The sequence below is a fragment of the Pteropus alecto genome, unplaced genomic scaffold (assembly GCF_000325575.1).
Source record: "Pteropus alecto unplaced genomic scaffold, ASM32557v1 scaffold5, whole genome shotgun sequence".
Taxonomy (NCBI): Eukaryota; Metazoa; Chordata; class Mammalia; order Chiroptera; family Pteropodidae; genus Pteropus; species Pteropus alecto.
In genome coordinates this window covers 7916298-7936333 of record NW_006441953.1, presented here as the reverse complement: position 1 = coordinate 7936333, position 20036 = coordinate 7916298, and the positions used below count along the sequence as shown (strand labels likewise).

General features: G+C 48.8%; 1 protein-coding gene across 3 annotated transcripts in view; it reads left to right on the top strand.

Moving 5' to 3' along the window:
* PITX2 (paired like homeodomain 2) overlaps positions 1–20036 on the top strand; it is a 26011-nt gene that overhangs the window by 1724 nt on the left and 4251 nt on the right. Inside the window, exons 2-4 of one of the 3 annotated variants that reach the window (XM_006918922.2) lie at positions 2245–3618; positions 7376–7431; positions 7912–8049. In XM_006918922.2, the coding sequence (XP_006918984.1) occupies positions 7386–7431; positions 7912–8049 (184 nt within the window). In that variant the 5' untranslated portion in view covers positions 2245–3618; positions 7376–7385. Of the gene's footprint in view, positions 1–2244; positions 3619–7375; positions 7432–7911; positions 8050–18543; positions 19367–20036 lie in introns of those variants that run through there. The other 2 variants (XM_006918923.2, XM_006918921.2) reach the window with 2 other exon arrangements.

Below are 20036 nucleotides of genomic sequence, written 5' to 3'. Positions count from 1 at the left end.
GTGCTATGTTTAATTCCCTGTGTCCCGCACACATGAAATCATATAGCCGAAAAGACAGAAGAAACAGCTAGGGGGAATGGTCCAGTGCACTGGTTTACTGGAAAGTTATTATCTCTAGACACAGTGCAAAATTTTATTTAAGTGAAAAAGATGTATATATCTGGGGAAATTTTTTAAAGATATTCTAGTACACCGAGTCTCATCAAGGATTACCAGGAGATCCGCCCAAGTTGTTTATGTCGAATGGTAACATCTTTGAAATTCACAGATACATAAGGTCAGCATCTCCCCACCCCTGCTCCCAGTCCAGGCGACCTGGCCCTTGAGGAGCTGGTACCTTTGATGCTGCAATCTTGTTTACATCTGCAGGGCAGAAAGGGCTTGCTTTGCTTAGACACTCCCTCCACCTCCCTTCTAATTTGGAGTAATCGAAATCAAAATACAATCACCAAGGCCCACTCTCCCATTTCTGCTCAGACAGGGAAAAACCTGAAATCCACGTCTTACATCAGCCCGGCGGTTTGTAGCCCCCCCAGCACCCTGCCTCTCTGTTGCATGCCTAATGTATTCCCCGGTGGTTCTGGGCATTAATTAGTTGTTTAATAGGAGTATGACCAAAAATGTAAAAGAAGGATTAGGAGCGTGAAACGTATGTCCGGCTCCTTCCACACACTCGAGGAGGGAATGAGAATCATTCTGTATCTGCTATTTCTCCAGGAGCCATTTGCATTTCCCACCAGCTGCTCACTTCAGCTGCACTGGCGCTGAGCGAGGCGAGGACCCAAAAGCTCAGCGCAGTGTGTCTGTGACGGCCCGACTGGGGTTAACCAGCCCCTGGCGCGCGAGACTCCAGACAGAATGGAGGCGAGAGGATGTGAGCTTCCTGGATCCCCTTCATCCTAGCCCTTGTGTGCAAACCTCTGAATCCAGACACGGAGGGGGCTGCACGCGCAGATCTGCGCGTCTCCCGCGCGCAGCCCTGTTCTCTCTCTCTTGTCTCCCCGGGTCTCTGAATTCTCCTGTCTCTGATTTTTCTCACTCTTTTCCCACCTTTCCGTGAGATTTCCCATCCTCGCCACCAGATGAAGGCGAGTCCGCTCTGCTATCAGCGTCTCTTTATCTCTATAAAATGAAAGAGAAAATGGGGGAGGACATTAATTCGGGAGTGGGAGAAATCCTCGACAGGCAGAGATGGAAATGTCTCTCTTGGACTACGTTTGCTGGTACGTCGTGACTTTAGATTTCAGTTGTAGGACTTGTTGATTAAATTTGATTTTCTTGCCTCAGCAAGATTTCAGAAACGAGAAATAAAAATTCCCAGAGACAGAGGGGAAATAAAAATAAAAGCAGCACGTGGGCATTTTCCTCTCATTTCTCTTCCCTTAAATAAAACTGTCTTGACTCTTCACCCAGTAAAGAGAGAAAGTTTGAGTTTTCACGGATGTTATGTGGAGGTTAGAAATGGCTTTAAAATGTAGATTTCTCCTCAGTTTTCTTCGTGGTGAAGAGGCTAACCCTTTCCACAAAATGAGTCCATCTGTCGACTGTTAGCTATTTCAAAGTGAAGGGATTTAGCACTCAAAACAAATTGGGCAAGTTTGTTTGCCTGTTTTTACTGCTAACTCGAATGAATTAAAAACACGGAGTAATTCAAGAAAATATATAACATGTTCCAGACAGCCCCCAAATGCAAGGAAAGCCCAACACCTATGTGGTGACCTGGGTTATTTTACACACCAGGCCTTCTTAATGTACATATTTCACTCACATTGGTCCAACAAGTCATTATATTTTCCTAAAATTGTGAGAATTGGTATGTTGATTTAGGAAGAGCAATATAACTTTTAGGGGGAACTTTATTCTCCATTGAGGGTCAAAAGAGAGGGCTCTTTAATGACAGGGCTGGCTGAGTTTTGCTTCTGTGCAGGAATTAATATTGGTGAGAAAACCCAACCAAGAGCTATGGCTGTTTTCTGGCACTTTCCAAAAACATACATTAACAGGACGCCCTTGAGATTGAATGAACTTTGTCCAATATGCTTGGCAGAAGCCTTCGTACCTGGTCATCCAGGCAAATCTTATTTATAATCCTTCCACCCAAAGGCAGGACAGAGCGTAACCCTGCTTGCTATCAAAACACACGCCCTTTCTCCAGTCAAAAAATTGGAAAATCAGAGTTTAGAAGTAAGTCACACTTTTCGGGTAAAATAATCTCTCTAACTTCACATATTCTCCGATTTTTAGAAGCAAATGTGGATTTAAGGGGAGCTTCCCTTCCCACCCCTACCACCGTCCCGTGCAATTTAATACTATGCTCGCCAGGAACCTTAACCTCGTCATTTTAAAAAATGAGATATCCGTGACCTGGAGTGAACTTGCTGAGTGTAGGTACAGCAGAGGAAATTCTAAACTCTATAAGTGCCCGAGCCTTGTCCAGAGAAATCCCTTGGTGGACACTGGTCAATACGCGGCCCTGCCCACCTGCGCGCGGACACCCGGTGCCGCGTGCCCGCCCGGTCCCTTGCCTTGACCTCAGGCGCCTGTGTCCCGGCCCTCGGTGCTGGGCTAAGCTTCCTGGCCTTCTCCGGTTGACTAGTCTCGCTCACTCGTTCCTGGTTGTCCCCGTTCACCTACTTTTCCAGATTTCTCCTGTCGTCCTATCTCACCCCCACCCCGCCTACCTTAACTCCAGCCTCCTGTCCGCCCTTCACTCCCTACCCCCAGTCCCCGCAATCTCTCGTTTATTTGACCTCGTCCTTCAACCACGCAGGCCTGAAAGAAGGTCACACAGGCACACTCAAACTCACACCCCACACTCCTGGTCCCAAACAATCCCATGCACACTGTCCTTTGTTCCATTTCTTGGGCCACTCTCCTTGTCCCTTCTCCTCCCTATCTGTCTCGGTTTGCTTCCTAGGAGTACCTTTCTGTCTCCCCGACGCCCTGGCCCTCCCCCTCTGATTTCTTCGAGCTCCCAGTTTGGCGCAGATTCCTTTTTCTCCTCCTCTCTCCCATCCTCCCTTCTTGTCCTCTTTCCACAGTGGGTGTGTGTGCGCCTGCTGCTCGTCTGCTCCTGTCTAAGCGCCCTGCCAGGCTCCTTCTCCTTCCTACGCTCTCCCGGCCTCTTTCTCGGGCTCCCGACTCTTTGGCCCGCCAGCATCCACCTCCCTCCCCTGCCTCGTTTCTCCGCGCCCCTGCTCTCTCCCCCCGCGCTCGCCCGAGCGCTGTGCTGGCTCCTACTCGCCCGCCGCGCAGCCCGGCTCGGCCGCCCGCCGGCCCGCCCGCCACTGTGCAGTGGAGTTTGGTGGAATCTCTGCTGACGTCACGTCACTCCCCACACGGAATCGGAGCAGAGGGAAGAGAGAGGGATGAGAGCGAGGGAGGAGAGAGAGAGTGCGAGACCGAGCGAGAAAGCTGGAGCGGCGCGGAAAGAAACTGCCAGTGACGGCTAGATTCCGGAGGCCCCCGTGGACTCCCTCGGAACTTGGCACTCTCGGGAGCCCCGCAGTCCTCTTAGCCCGGCTTTCGGGCGCTTGCGGTCAAGCCCGCGCCTGGCTCACTGGAAATCTCCCCGGGAAGCGGCGGGACACGGAGACAACAGCTCTCTCCCGGTAGCCGGTAAGTGGAGGCCGTCTGTCCCGCAGGGATGTGAGATAATGCGAATTTGGAAATTTGTTCCACTTTGGAGAATCTTCACTGTAGGTGATTTGTAGCTCTTGGAGCTGCCTCCCTCCCCCTTAACACCACTACCCCTCGAAGTAACGCAGTTGGCAAACAAATCTTGCAAAGCCATGTTCCTTTCGTCCCCAGTCACAGACACTAACAATCTACGGGGCGCTGAAGTCTAGTGGGAAGTGAGACCATGGCTGGCACTTAAAACGAGGTACCTTCCCTTAAATCTCGGTGCCAACACGGCAGGGACAGATCCTTAGGCTGAGGATTAGCATTCTCAAGATAAAGGGCCGGGTACAAAGTTTCAGCTACTGGAAGATTAGCCCCCTTCCCATTGTTACCAATTGGAAAAAAGATTCCATCTTAACTGGCAGTTAGTGACCTCTCAGGCCCAAACGAATTACCTGGGAGCCAGAACTGGATGCCATGCTCACACAATTACTTCGGATTATAAATCCTTTAAATTGATCACCAGTCAACTCCAGTCTTGCACTTCAAGAGATACATTTTAAATGGGTGCTGGAGAGAGGACTATTTTACAACTGTCCAGTAAGAAAAAAAAATTTGGTTCTAAATCTTTTTATTTCAATTAATGACTTTACTTTTCTAAGCACTTTATAAATCAAACTGTCATAGGTTAGTCAGATTTTTACTCTATTTTGTGAAAATATTGTCTTGCTAAACTAAATGGAAAAAATCTTTTACTATTATGAATTAAAGTAACATGGGAATTCATACATTCTAAAATATTTTATGATAAATTGACCTAATTTAGAGATTACCTGGAATTTTTAAAGCCATTAATAAGAATTAAAGATGACTTTAATACCGTTTTGAAGAAAATTCATCTAAAATTCAAATACCAATTAAGCCAAGGAAACAAAGCAATTCGGCACAATAGATTGGAAGTTTTTGTTGATGTAACATAAAATTATCATCCAAGGTTTCAATAGTCAAACTTGCCCTAAAAATTAAATGGCTACTTCATTTGTGGAATGTTTTACTTAATCTTAGCAAAACTACACTTAAATTATTCAGGTGCATTGTTCCTCAACTTGAGTATGTTTGTCTTCAAGTGTTCCTAAAGCATCAATATTAATTGGTTTAGAAGAAGGCTTAAACTGGTAAAATACAAGACTGTGTTATGCAGTATTTTAATTTCCTTAAATGATTACCCACTGCAAATTAATTTACTGGCTAATCTCACCAATTTAGTTCATTTAAAACATATGTCCTTGTGCTGTTTATTTTTAAAATTTCCATTGAAGATTTTGTTATAGGATATCAAAGTGAAAGACAGGGGGAGAAATGTGAAAGGATTTGGAATTATTGTTAGTACGTTTTTTCTGCATTTTTTTCTTATGACAATCATCAGAAATTATTTTTAAGCAAATTGTTTTATTTCTTAGAGCTTGCCTGCCTGCCTTGGCCATTGTGGTTCAATATGCTCCATGAGCTGTGTAGTGCTTTTAGCATGCTCAAGTTGGCCAGAGAAAAATTGCCTGGCATATACGTTCCAAGCAGGACATGAACTTTTGGGTGAGAAATTTCCATCAGGAAAAGTTGCACATCTTAATCTGTGAGACGATGCACCAAAGCCAGTCCCTAAATCCCGCAGCCAAATTTGTCTTGTAAGACTTGCCTTGACAGGGCAAGTTTAAGGATCAGCAGACAGGAATTGGAAAGTTTTAAAATTTTTTTAATTATCTTCCCTAGTTATTTAGACTCTATTCATCTAGTAGGCCTGGTCTTTATATAAAGCAAAAAAGAAAAAAAATGCAGGGCTCATTTTGACTGCTAAATAAATCCCCAAGTCACAAGGACACTAGGAGTGAGCTAAGGAACATGCCTTGACCTTCTTTTCAATCCTTAGAGCAGAGTTCTTGAAGATTTGTTTTGTATTACTTTGTTTGGTCTTCAGAACTGAAGCTTTGGAGTGGGAGAGAATGTGTAATAATTGACTGACTTTACACCAAGTGACCCGATCTTTTTCTTTTGTATATTTCATTATTTTTAAAAAAAAAATTTAAAAATATATATTTGCAGTTACCATCTGCAATGCTCTGACTATCCACTAATAATGCAGCCAGTTCAGACATTTAAAAAAAAAAACAGATTATCAAAATGATGATGACATGCAAATTTCCCCTGAAATTATCATAAGTAAACATTTGAAGTCTGGACTAATAAAATCCCATCTGTGTTACTTCATATCGAGTTAGTAGAAAGCTGTGATAATGAATTTTGTAATATCTCACGAACAGACATCTCAATCAGGGACTAATCCTGTGATTTTACTGCAGAATCACTAAATCTGGAGCCGCCAAACTACTACTTCTGGGCCCCTGGGCCCGCAAGCATCGGCAGAGCCCCCACCCGCGCCCTCACGAGAGGGTGGGAGAAATGTTTGGCCGTCCCCAACCCTGGATCCCCACGCCGCTGCTCGGGGCAGCCTCTTCTCTAGCCAGCGACCTTGGTCAGAGGTCCCAGGTCCGGCTCCTTTTAGGAGAGGCCAAGGAGCAGGGAAATGCGACTCAGGCCAGAGGCAGACCCGCAGCTACCTGCCCACCTCTGCCCTTCCGCCATCCTGGCAACGCCCGCGCCCACCCTCAGCCCTGGACCCGAGTGCAGTGGGCTCTCCTGCCGCCAGCGTACCCTGGTTAGCGTGGAGTAAGGCAGGCGCCGCGATCGAGCGGGCCTGGGGAGCCCAGGGCTTTCTTTCATTTCTTCTGTCTTTAAAGCAGCTCAAGCAGCTCTTCTATTCACCCCGACAAAGCCCCTCACCACCCACCTCTCCCGGTTTGCCTGTGGCGGAGAAGGGGGCGCGCGTTAAACGCTTGACTCACTACGTTGTGGTTGAAAATTTGAAAAAGATTTCGTTTGCCTGAGAGGAGAAGGGCGGGGGAGGGGGGCTGGGGGAGTCGCTCTCTCAAAGATATTTCTCCGTCTTTGGCGGGCAGTACACCCTCTGGGGACGTTCGCCCCGCTCTCCTTAGTCTCACTCAGGCCACACCGTTTCCCTCGTCTGCGATCTTAAATCTTACTTTACGGTAAATAAATGGCCGATTGAATATCTCCAGGGAGAAGTGTGGCTAAATATGGAAAAGTGGCTCCTGATGGATGAGAGGCCCAAAGCCGGCTCGTTTCTGGAGACCCCTAGGCAGAGAGCCTTAGAGCCCTGTTCGGTTCAGAATTACAGAAAATTGAGGGCAACTGCTGTTTAGGACAAGAACAAATTGACCCTGACATTCTACAAATGTTTACTGAGTTCCAACTAACCGACGAGCACTATGCTGAATGGTGGCCTTCGCACATAGCTTTCCAATAGAAAAGGCCTCTCCACCCGCCACCCAAATTATTTCTGCTAAGGTTGCCCTGGTGTTCAGACGGGCCCTTAACCCCTGACAGACACCTCGTGAATAGATCCACAGCCCAGGTGCCCAGAACGCGGTAGCTTTATAGGCCAAAAATCCCTGGGCCCATTCGCTGCGACTCTGAAGAGAGATCCCCCGACACACACCGGGGCGGGGGCAGGGTGGGGATGAAGTCAGCCAGCCAGTGGTTGTCAGGTCCGAGAATTTAGCACGGAGCAGACGCTTATTAGCGAATGTCGAAGTTGCGCGACCCCCAGGGAGCCTCCCTTGAGCCCTGCGCGCCCGCGGACCGCCGCTTCTCACAGCCGTCCTTCTCTTCTGTTTTGCAGACAACGGGGAATGGAGACCAACTGCCGCAAACTAGTGTCGGCGTGTGTGCAATTAGGTAAGATTGCTTCTCCTTCCCGGCCCCCCGACGGGAGACTGCGCCACGCGAGGGCGGCGAAAGGGCATCGACCCCGCAGTGAGACCTTGGCACGGGGAGCTTCTTTGAGAGGCTGGCCAGGGCAGGAAGGAAATAAGGCCCCGGGGGCCGGCGGCCTCTCCTGTGGTAGGGCTGTGGATAGGGAGGGAGACGCTCGCCGCGTCCCGAAGCCCCCAGCCTACTCTTCCCTTCCGGAGCCGCTGACAGTCGGGGTGGCGCCGACAGAGGACTCACCCTGCGCCAGGTGGCCAGAGAATAGACGAGACAGAGTGCCCTCCGTTTTTCCTTCTAACTGGGTCTTTGCTCTTTGTCCCTCTTTCTCCTCCGTCTTCCCTCATCCTCTCCACCCCCCTCACTCCCCGCCTCCCCAATGCCCGCTGCTTTCCGCGGCGGCCGGGGGCCTCTTTCTCCCCGCACGTGGGGCGGGCGCGCGCCGCCCAGGCGTGCAGCCGGCGGCCGTTGAATGCCTCTTCTCCAAAGACTCCGAAATCAAAAAGGTCGAGTTCACGGACTCTCCCGAGAGCCGGAAAGAGGCGGCCAGCAGCAAGCTCTTCCCGCGGCAGCATCCTGGCGCCAATGGTAAGGCCGGGAGCGAAGTGCAGGCCATGCGCTGGTCACCCACCTCTGGGCCTCTGGGCCTCGTGAGGCGCACGCAGGCGAGCTCGCCAGACGGGCAGCCCTGCTCCTTGAACTTAAACACTTGGCCTCTGGGTGGTACGGGAAGCAGCCGTCCCAGGGACGTTAATTCCTTTCCCCAGATCGTACTGCACTCCTGAGACCCCACACCTCTCCCACTGGTTTTTTCTCGCGCTTTCCAAGTAGCCTAATCTACTCACACCCCAACCCACCTCGGTGCCTCTAGCTGGCATGGAAAAGTGGTCCAACAGCGACCTCTGTCGCTCGCCACGTCCCACTGCGTGTAGCACCACTAAGGGCCCACCACGTCCCGGCGGCTCTTAGCCGTGCCCCGCCCAGGCTTGTGGGTGCAGAGTTTACCGCGGGAGGCGAGCACTTGAGGCTTGTGTTGGCGGAGATTCGCGTGGCCGGGGAAATGGAGGGGCTGACAATAGCCGGTAGAGCCAGAGGGCAGCGACTTGTGCGCAGCAGCCAAGGATGGAATGGAGTGTGTTCCCCTGTGGACGCGAACCTACCTGTTGTGCTGGTTGCAGGGCCTCGGGTTTTGGTGGTGTCTTTGTTTGGTTGGTTTCACTCTGGATGAGTCAAGGGACATTGCTGCTCATAGTCTGCAGGCTTATGTAAAAGTTAAAACGTCTCCAACCCGTTGCACAGGTCTTTGTTGAATTGAAACTTGTCCTTTAGGGGTGTGTGTGTGTGTGTGTGTGTGTGGGATGAGGGGTCAAGCTTTCCCTTGGAATCCATGAAAAATTCAAATTTACTGTTCCTCTATTCTCCGGGTTTTCCAGGCTCCTTAATAAATAAGTGCCTAGCCTTAGGTGGTTGTTGACCTTTGATAATGTAAGGCGATAAAGCACCTTCCACCCCCCACGGACCCTCGGCCCCCGGCCCTAACCACCTCTTTCCGGATTAAAGAGTAAGGATACAAATGTAATAGGTGCCGGAGGGGGACGAATTGGCACCCTCGCCAAATAAACAAACCATATTACTAAGAAGAAAACAAAAGGCCTGCACTAGGGCTTCTCAGTGAATCTGAGAGAAAAACATCACTTGTTGAAATAAAACGTCTAAAGTGGTCCGGAGTAGACCGGCCTCGACATTGCACAATATCGCGAGTCCTGCTGGGCCAGTTAAATGCTCGCTTGTCCGGGATTAACCCCATGGGGTTAAATGGGGCCATGCAGAGATAACGTTGGGTGATTTCTGTCATTAAGATTGTGTTAAATTCTTCTTCTGTTTGATAATCGGTCGTAAAAATAAATTATTAGACCGGGGTATGTTTGGGATATGGTTAAAAATCAAGAGCAGCGAAGACTCCTGGGGAAAATGCTTTGTGCGGGTTCAGCCCTGGCTCCAGCCAGACTAGGGGTGCTCTCCCCAATCTGACTTCGCACTGGGTGGACTGGCTGCCGCCCAGCCGAGGCTAACACATCTCGCTGGGATACAAACTGGAGAGACGCAAAATTTCTCCTCCTATCCCTACCCTCACCCAGGGTTCTTTGACCTCAGGAATGGTTTCTGAGGACAGGTGGACTCCATGTGACCTAGGGAGACAGGGCCCCTTCCAGGAGAAGCCTGGGCTGTGATGGGGGCCTCCGAAGTGGGGAAGAAGCTAGCAAGCCGGTGAGCCCTGTGGGTTTTTGTCACAGTGCTGGCAGGTGACCCTGGACATTTCTTCGCTTTTGATAATAAATAAAGAACTAGAAATAACCATTACTTTTAGGCCTGGATTATTTTACTGCACCTGAAAGGGCTCTTCCTCTACACTGCCAATAATCTCTTTTCTACCGTTTGGGTCAAAGAAGAAATTTGCTGCCCAAACATGTTTAATACCATTAAGGAGAGGTATATGATAGGAAGAAATGCTGAAAAATCTTGATTTTTATTGACTTTTAGAGCACTGGTAGATCAAAATGCCACCAAAAAAAAAAAAAATGAATGGGCAAAGTTACAACACCCCCTTCAGGAAGGTTGCCAGTGTCTGCTTTACTGAATATAAGTAAATTTAACTTATGTAATAAGCAAACTCCTGGCCATAGCCTGCTTTGAAAAAAAACAAAAAACAGATTTTCTCCATTTTAAAAGTTATTTGTTTTCGAAAATAAAAAAAAAATGTTTACAATGACCTGCAATTTCCAAAAAGGGCCAGGATATTTTATTATTGGCACTAACCTCACCTCCCCACCAAACCCTATGTCCTCATGGAAGACTGAAAACGTGCTCTGAGTAAGTTGAGTGAACTTCTGGGAGGCCCTGGCCCTGCATCCCTTCCCATCGAGTCCCGGTCCCCTTGATACTCCTCGGAGTGACCCACAGCCTGGCTAGAACTACAAAAAGGTAGGGAGCATGAGGTCAACTGGAGACCCTAAGGCCAGGGCTTTAAGAGAGGGTGGTGAGAGGAATGGCTAGGCATGACAGGTGGAACCGGTTAGAGCTGGCAAGTTAATCAGTACTCCCCCCACCCCCAAGAAGTAAGGGACAGAGGTCCCTGAGAACGTCTTCCTACAGCAGAAGTCCCCGGCTTTTCCTTGTTTTGAGTGTCCCTAAAGGAGCCTCCTTGTGAACTCGAAAGGTGAGCTTGACCTTCAAGAAGGAAATGAGCTGATCCTCCCGTGTCCAGTAACCCTAAAGTTTGGGGGCGGTGGCTCTGGATTCCGGGCTGAAATCAATCGGAGCTGCCGCCACTTGGTCCTGGCCCGTGGCCTCGCGACCAGACCCCGCGCGGATACCTTTGCCCGGCCTTCCTTAGCGGCGCCATAAATTTTTAAATAGCTTTGGCAAAGTGACTAGGCTAAAAGTGTTCCACCCAGGTAGGTCTCAGTGCGCGAAAATTTCATTCCCTTGGGAAAAGGACTCCAAGGCCCTGTGTGGAGCCCTAGCCCTGTGCGGAGCCCTAGCCGTGACACACACCCTCTCTCGGGGCAGCAGCTCGGTGCCGGTCTCCTTCAGAGGACCCGGGATAACCCCGCCGCTTCGGTGGCAGCGGACCCCTCATTCATTCAATCAGCAAATGTTTGCCGAGCACATAGTACGTGGGTCCCTAAGTAACCCCTGAAAACAAACAATCCTGGTTCCTCCACCGTTATGAAGAGACTTTAATGCTAACAAGGACACCAGCGACAGCAGCCCAGACCTTTGGCAGCCAAACGCAGAATCGTGGTGCTCGGGGCGGCGTTCGGGCCTGAGCGCTGTCAGAAAGAGAGGGGTGTTTAGATGGGTTGGGGGCTCGCAGTGAGGCGCGGGGACAGGGACAGGAGCCTGCCAAGGCACGTGAGGTGTGAAGCAAGAAGCGACGAGAAAGGGGAGCAGAGTAGAGAGAGGAGATTTCCATTTTCTTTTCAATTCCCCCGCCAAATCAGTTTATTGGCATACACTGCCTCTCCGTTTTGCGGGGTTTTGGTGTCTCACCCCTCAACAGGGGAATTGGAAGAGTTGTCCCAAGGTAGTCAATCCCTGCGGATCCCCGCCCGCAGAGGCAGGCTTTACAGGTCGCGTTCTTCGCTACTGACTGGGTGCGCGCTAAAAGTTTGGTCAGGCTGGTGTGGCTGCTACTCCTCACCGCCCGCTGTTAATATATGCAGCAGTTGTTAGAGCGGCTCGGGGGAAAAGAAAATGTATAACGAAAGCTTATTCGTGAGCAGGAATATACTAATGGAACAATCTGATGTCTTCTTAATCCTATGTAAAAAGCTTTGTGGTCTTCCTAATATTGACTGAATGGGTAATTAATGGCTCTTCATCTAGGCGAATACCCTGTAATCCAAAGATAGGCAAAAGACAACAAGCCCAAGGTAGAAGACAAAAGGCCCAACTGCGGCCGCCACCCACCACCGCGCCCCACCACCACCAGAGTCTCCAAATGGGAAAGTTTCCTCTGAGAAGAAAAGGGCAGGAGTAGAAGAATATACCATACCTTTCCTGGGCTAGACTTCACCACAAAACCCGGCCTGCCCAGCTCAGTCTCTCCACTGTTCAGTCTTTCCCCCAACCAGTCCTGCTCTCTGCATTTCTTTCTTCTCAACTCCCCTAAAAAGTCACCCTCATTGTGGCCCTGAGCTGCACCCTTTTCTCTCAAAGCTCCTATCTTTCATTTTAGGAAGTGACTGATAGCAGGACCGACATATAAGGCCCTCAAAAGGCTCAGACAAAGCATGGAGTGCCTTCCTGGTCCTAGTGGAGACTCCTTTCTTTTACAGCCCAAGGCAGAGAGTCTGTGAGGACTAAGGTAGTTGGGAGGGGAGGGAATAAATTAATAGGAGAGAGCACACGAAAAATTGTGTTTATGTGTTAAAGAGTGATCAGGAGTGATGGAGTCAACTTCATTGTGAGGATCTGACATGAAGGGTACCCAAGATTCTCCCAGCATGTTTTTAACAGGCTGACATTTTAATTTAAACCTTTAGAAGTAATATATTACTTGGGTTACTACAATGAGCTAGGTTCCCTTTTTTGTCAGCTGACAGCTTTTAAAATATTATTTCGCTAGGGAAATAAAAGCTTCATCTCAGATTATAGGTGGGTATTTTTGGATTTATGTGATTTATGGTCACCATGACAACTAATGCTGAATGTTAGCTACCAGCATGTCTGGGAGAGGGAAGACAGAAAGAAGGGAGAGCAAGAGAAATAGAAAAGGGAGATGATGGACATGATATGGAGAGGAAGAAATAAAGAAAGGAGAAAGAGAGAGGAGTGAGGAGCACTTTAATCCAATTGTTGTTTTGTTTTTTTAGGTGACTTCAGTTAGTTCCTTGCCACGTCTCTCTCTGGACCTGGATATTGATATACTGATATTTATCTTATTCCCATCTCTCTCTCCCCTCAACAAACATTTATAGCATTCTCTTTATTTTACTTTTCCATGACTAGTAGTGTTGCAAGATAAAATGAGCGCCAGATAAACCTGTAGTACTAACATATTAACGCGAAAAGGCTTTTGCAGCATTTGGATTTAGTAATTTCAGCAGCCCCCTGCTCCCGTCTTCTCTAATCCCTTGATCTCCTTTTCACTGGCGAGTGTGGGGGTACCTATCCTCCGGCCACCTGAACTCTCTTATCTAGTCACACCAAACCTCAAGTTGTTGAATGTGTAGGGACAGAAATAGGGACCATTTGCACAGTGCATCTACAGCGTTCTGATGCAAAAAGAATCTACTTTTTTGTTGTTGTTGTTTAACAAACTAGCACTTTTTATTCCATTTAAGGAATGGGGTTTCAGGAAAAAAAATCAGCCACAGTAAAACCTTTAATTTCTAGGTTATGGCTGGGGTTGAGGGTGGAAGTAGAGAGGGGACACTTTCCAGCTTGATTTGTGTGCAAAGTCAGGAAGAGGAAGGAGGGGAGGAAAGGCCACTTCTTGGGCTGGGTGCAAGGTCTCCATCTGACCTCTGCGCCTTCCACCACCTTGTGCACACTCGGCCTGTCACGTGGCTCGAAGCAGAATCCTGGCGGGCCTCGTCCTTGAGCTAGCCTGAACCAGGACAAGGCTCCCACCCCTCTATAGCCCGACAACGCAGGGAGTCCTCTAATTGAGCCATCTTCCAGATGAGCTTTGAGGACACATTTTTTTCCCCAAAAGCTGTGGATCGCTTGATAGGATGCCAGTCCTTACCCTGACCTCCGCGACTGGAGAGTAGGGCGGCACAGCCCAACCAGTCTCACCGCGATGGCCAGAGGGGCTTTTCGCAACTAACACCAAAGACTGTGAAATTAAATAAGACTTTAAGACTGGTAATCGGTGGCAAATATCAGCTGGCCTCAAGTCACGCATTTCCTTCCTCAAGCTTCCTTTGAAAGAATAAGCAAGAAAACCCAATTGAGATGATACCTTATGTCTTTGGACTTGAAAACCCAAACCTGCACTGGGCTTCCTATGCTCGCCCTGCACGCTGTGCAGCACCACCCGCTACCCTGAACGGACCCCACTGAGTTTCGCGGGATTGAAAATTTCTAGAACCAGTCAAAGAAGGTGTGTGTGTGTGTGTGTGTGTGTGTGTGAGAGAGAGAGAGAGAGAGAGAGAGAGAGAGAGAGAGAGAGAGAGAGAGAGAGAGAGAGAGAGAGAGAGAGAGAGAGAGAGAGAGAGAGAGAGAGAGAGAGAGAGAGAGAGAGAGAGAGAGAGAGAGAGAGAGAGAGAGAGAGAGAGAGAGAGAGAGAGAGAGAGAGAGAGAGAGAGAGAGAGAGAGAGAGAGAGAGAGAGAGAGAGAGAGAGAGAGAGAGAGAGAGAGAGAGAGAGAGAGAGAGAGAGAGAGAGAGAGAGAGAGAGAGAGAGAGAGAGAGAGAGAGAGAGAGAGAGAGAGAGAGAGAGAGAGAGAGAGAGAGAGAGAGAGAGAGAGAGAGAGAGAGAGAGAGAGAGAGAGAGAGAGAGAGAGAGAGAGAGAGAGAGAGAGAGAGAGAGAGAGAGAGAGAGAGAGAGAGAGAGAGAGAGAGAGAGAGAGAGAGAGAGAGAGAGAGAGAGAGAGAGAGAGAGAGAGAGAGAGAGAGAGAGAGAGAGAGAGAGAGAGAGAGAGAGAGAGAGAGAGAGAGAGAGAGAGAGAGAGAGAGAGAGAGAGAGAGAGAGAGAGAGAGAGAGAGAGAGAGAGAGAGAGAGAGAGAGAGAGAGAGAGAGAGAGAGAGAGAGAGAGAGAGAGAGAGAGAGAGAGAGAGAGAGAGAGAGAGAGAGAGAGAGAGAGAGAGAGAGAGAGAGAGAGAGAGAGAGAGAGAGAGAGAGAGAGAGAGAGAGAGAGAGAGAGAGAGAGAGAGAGAGAGAGAGAGAGAGAGAGAGAGAGAGAGAGAGAGAGAGAGAGAGAGAGAGAGAGAGAGAGAGAGAGAGAGAGAGAGAGAGAGAGAGAGAGAGAGAGAGAGAGAGAGAGAGAGAGAGAGAGAGAGAGAGAGAGAGAGAGAGAGAGAGAGAGAGAGAGAGAGAGAGAGAGAGAGAGAGAGAGAGAGAGAGAGAGAGAGAGAGAGAGAGAGAGAGAGAGAGAGAGAGAGAGAGAGAGAGAGAGAGAGAGAGAGAGAGAGAGAGAGAGAGAGAGAGAGAGAGAGAGAGAGAGAGAGAGAGAGAGAGAGAGAGAGAGAGAGAGAGAGAGAGAGAGAGAGAGAGAGAGAGAGAGAGAGAGAGAGAGAGAGAGAGAGAGAGAGAGAGAGAGAGAGAGAGAGAGAGAGAGAGAGAGAGAGAGAGAGAGAGAGAGAGAGAGAGAGAGAGAGAGAGAGAGAGAGAGACAGAAGTGCTGAACCAAAATACACAAGATTTTTTCCCTTCCAACTTCTTCCTTATCTATATTGCCTGTACCTGTGTACTCACACGGTTTTTGTGAACTAAATCCCCCAAAATTGCCCTCCACCATCACAATTTTCACTGAAATGTGTTTCATTGAAATGTAGTGGTTCCCCACTACACACTTGCTTTCCCCTCACCTAGACTTTTCTTGTTGATTTACTCCTACCGCCCATGGAGTAAACCTTAATGAGCTTGGGAAGTGTGTTACCCAAATTCAAGAGTTTGTGAAGTGATTCGTTGATTAGGAGAGAGTTGAAACTCTGGCTGGAAAATGCAAAGAAACACCTCACTGGCTCAGTCGTTTAGAGAGCTGGGCTTGTGGGAGCCACGATATTACATATGTGTATATCTATAGATGGATAGGAATACATATATATGGTTGTGTTTTTACTAACCAGAGTGCTCCAGATAGTGGTCTTTATTCTCCACTTGACATTGCAATGAGTCAACACAATTTGAGATTCCTTGTCTTTTAAGGCTTTTAGGCAGCATGAAGATCCCTGGCACTTTTAGTATCTCCCACGTATTGGCGCTATGAGAAGCTGTCACTTGCCTTGGGTTTTTCAGTCACTTTGGAGGTTGGTTCAGGTCCTTCATAATAGTATTTGTCCTGATGAAAATTCTATTAGTCAAGCAGAGCCACCCAAGCTTAAACCAAAATTCTGCAGGTTTAATGAGAGATAGGCTTAAAATTCATATGGTTCCATGGAGCTTCTCAGCTCTCTCAAGTAAGGAGTTTTGAAGAACACTCTGAGCTTTCATCAAAACACTGCATGTTCACTATGATGGAGAATCATTCTCTAATGTGTTAGAGCTCTTTCATGAAATGAGGCTTTAGGGTGTGGTACTGTGGGGATTGCAGCTATGCTGAGGTTTAAAAGACAAAACTGGAATATGATTAGTAAACACATTGGGCAGAAAAAAGCTAGATTCATATTGACTTATAGGTCATCGGCTGGCAGTACAATGGGAGGAAATATTTACTTGACACATATACTTTATGATCTTGGGGGAATTAGAGGAAATTCAATAAGAAAATGGCTGGAAACATCTAAAACCCTTATTTAAAAGACTTAAGCAAATTAGAGTCTTATCAGATTAAAAACCACTACAAATGTAAGAGCATTGTCTTCGGTGAAACGCTGTGGGGTCTGAGGAGATTCTCTTCCAAATCTCAGGGATAAAATGCGTCATTTAAGCACCAGATAATGAACAGAATGTAAATTAATTTAACCTTCTTTACCAACAGACTGCTGGTGTAATACGTATAATTTAGCGATAAGATTGCAGGACCTAATATAGCTGGATGTATGAGCCTCAGCTAATGAAGACCTGTCACATGGGAATGTGTTCTCCTCTGAGCAGGTGTGTGTATGCCTGGAATGGGGTGAACTAGGATAAAAGGTTAAAATCAGAAATGCTTATTTAAAGTTTACTATGAAGAAAGTTCCCCCTTGTAGCTAAATTCTTCTTAAAGTGGGTTGATACTTGTTTGGAGAAACGAAAGAATAACTCTCATTTGGTTCCTCCGACTGCTCTCAAGCACGGTTAAAATGGGAGAGGAGTTGGAGATAGATAGGGTTGGAGGGGCAGGTTGGGCAGGGCAAGGGAGAGACACATACGTTACAAACATTTTTGGTCTGTTTCATCCACTCTGTCCCAGACTGAATAAGTTTCCCAATCTTGTGAACAAGGACAAGGGGGGAGTTTTCTGAAGATACTTCATACTCGTGTTGCAAATCATTGACTGTAATGTCAAACAAATACACAGTCAGAGATGATAACACTAACTCCACAATAAAGCAATCGCCAGTGCAGAACCCAGGGGAGATTAGTTTGTGCTCTCCAGCTGACCTAAGCTGGAGGACAAAGGACTTTCAAAAATTATTTTAAATATGTTTGGATTTCTTTCTTCATTTTCTTTGGAAATTAAATTTCTCTGGAAATAGTGCTGTAAAGAGTTAAATGTCCCCAAAGGTGTTTTTTCCCCCCTTTGTTTTACATAAATGAATAAGGCTTCGCTTTTCCCAGCTGAGTGTTCTCCTAAGCTTTTACCCTTAGTTCATAGCCTACTGACTCTGCCTACTTGGATTTTAACAATTCAAGACAGCCTTGAGCTTCCTAGGAAAAGAAAATGACTTTAAAATTATCCTTGAAATTGGTTATTTGGCAACATTCTTAATTGTATGGAAACTCATTAAAGCATATTTTATATATAATTAGCTCAAGGCTGTTGATTCTACAAGCTTTATGGATTTCAACCTGATTGATAATAAAGTAAACAAGAGAGTCGAATTTAAAGCTAGCCTCTCTTCGGTTAGGACGAGCTTAATACAGTGTACAAGGAATTTGAAAGATCTAGGATATGTGTCTTAATCAACGTTAAGTAGAATGGATAAGCTTTCAGCATTTTGAAAATGCTGGGCTAGGGTTTCTATTCTATTGTGTGTTTTCTGTCTGGGGACTAATAAGCATTACAGAGAACGTGATCTGAGGCGACTTTTTATTCTTGTATAAATCCAGAGTGAACCACCAAACAGTTGTTCGTTTAAAGTCAAGGTAATTTTCTTTTGACGGGTCCATTTGCTTCTCGATTTCTAATTTATTAGCCTGGCTTCTCAGGGCTCTGTCTTTTTTTGCAATTAAAATAAAGCTTCTTCAGATTAGCGCAGCATTCACCTGACAGGCTGTTTGGAAAATTGGTGAGGTGATTTGTTGGTGTTTTTAATGTTTCTGGTTTTAAGTAGCATGTCTCCTTTCAATACAGGGGGAGGAAAACACCTCTGGATTGGAAATGGATGTAGTAAGGCACAAAAAGATGGGGTGGAGGGTGCCTTGTTGATCCATGTACCTTCCAGCCCTCGACCTTTCTGCTCCTTTCACCGAAGCCTTTTACTCCCAGCTTCATCCTTTCCACCTCCCCGCCCAAACAAAAAGCCGACAGTCTTTGGCTCGGCTGGAGCCTGCGGGTGTAGACTCAGTGGGCGCAGGGAGGTATTGGCTCGGCCCCGCACAGCTGATAGGTGCAGGCAGTACTGTCCCTCCGCCGCGGCTCTGGGCCTCCTGATTGGTGAGGAGCCACGTCACTCCAGCCCTGCGGAGCGTCTGGGAGGAGGCAGAGGCGGGAGAGTTGGGGAGGGCCTTGGCCGAGTGACGTCTCGGCACCAGGAAGCCCGCCTCTGGTTTTAAGATGTTAGGCCAACAGAGAAGCGCGGAGCCGCGGAGCCGGTCCGTCGCTGGCCCGGTTGCCGGGAGCTGAGTTGCGGCGAGGCCGGGCTCGAGCTCGACAACCCCTGGGGGGTGTGCGTGCGAGCGCTGCGGAGGGTGCGACCCGGGGCCCGCGCCGCCGCCGACGCCGTGACGGGGATCCAATATCAGCTACCTGTCCCTGTCACTCTTGACACTCCGCTGTCAGGGCTGCGCGCGGGGGGCGGGCGGAGCGCGCTCGGCGTTAGCGTTCCTTATTGGAGGGGTACTTGGGGGAGGGAGAAAGCGAAGAAAGGGGTCTTTGCCCACTCTCGTTTCGCTTTGGAGCTTTCAAGCCTGCTCCCCAAAGACGCTCAGAGCTGTGCCCTCCTGCCCACATCTGAATGGCTGCGTTTGCCCGTTGATTTTCGGCTGCCGGACCCCTTTCACTTGAGCCTTCCGAAGGAGACGGGGCGGCTCGGCTGGAGGACTCGGCGGGGGTGGTTGTGTTCCCTGGCTCTGCCCGCAGCTGCCACCACCGAGAACCTCCGCGCCTAGAGCGCAGCGCGGCGGCGGCCCAGGACACGTAGGGCGGCGCGCTCCTTCGTCCATGAACTGCATGAAAGGCCCGCTGCACTTAGAGCACGGAGCAGCAGGGACCAAGCTGTTGGCCACCTCCTCGTCCTCCTCCTGTCACCATCCCCAGCCGCTGGCTATGGCTTCGGTCTTAGCTCCAGGTCAGACCCGCGCTCTGGACTCCTCCAAGCACAGGCTGGAGGTGCACACCATCTCTGACACCTCCAGCCCCGAGGCCGCAGGTAAGGCGCTGCGCGGCCCTGTGGTACCCCCGCCCAGCCGCCCCGCATCGCTGGACCCTTCTCGCCCGTAAGGAAGTCAGACCCGGCTTGGGGAGGCGTGGTGGGAGTGGTCGTTCAGCCTGCTTCTCGAAGAACTTCTGTCCCTTTCGCTCTACCTCCACCGCCCGGCTGGGGTGGCGCGAACGGCGCGGGCCGTTCTGCCGTCTCCCTATTCCGATCCCGGCCCCCCTTCTGTTTCTTGGGTCACAAAAATCCCAGCATCTCCATCCGAGAATGTTCAGAGGCCGCTCCTCATCTCCCACCCGGGCCCTATTCTCCTCTCGGCTTTCAGCTTCCAAGAAGCTCCGCTTGTTAGAAAAGTATTTCTGAAACTATGTTTCAGAAGAAAAAAGAGGGCTTTTTAAAGGGCGGAGGAACTTGGGTGTCTGACCGAATCCCAAAGTCTACTTTTCTAGCCTTCTCAAACCGCATCGAAAGCGGAACTTTCTTCGAGAGGGGTCTGTACAACGCGCACGGGTGGGTGTCCCGGGAGATTTGGTGTGTCTGCAGAGGCGTTGGACTGCGCTTGAAAGCACAGGCTATAAAAATGAATGTGCCGCCGTCCCAGGGAGATAAACATGTAAATAAAACGTGCGGCGCCGGGGGAGGTGGGGGGAGGAGATGGGGCGCG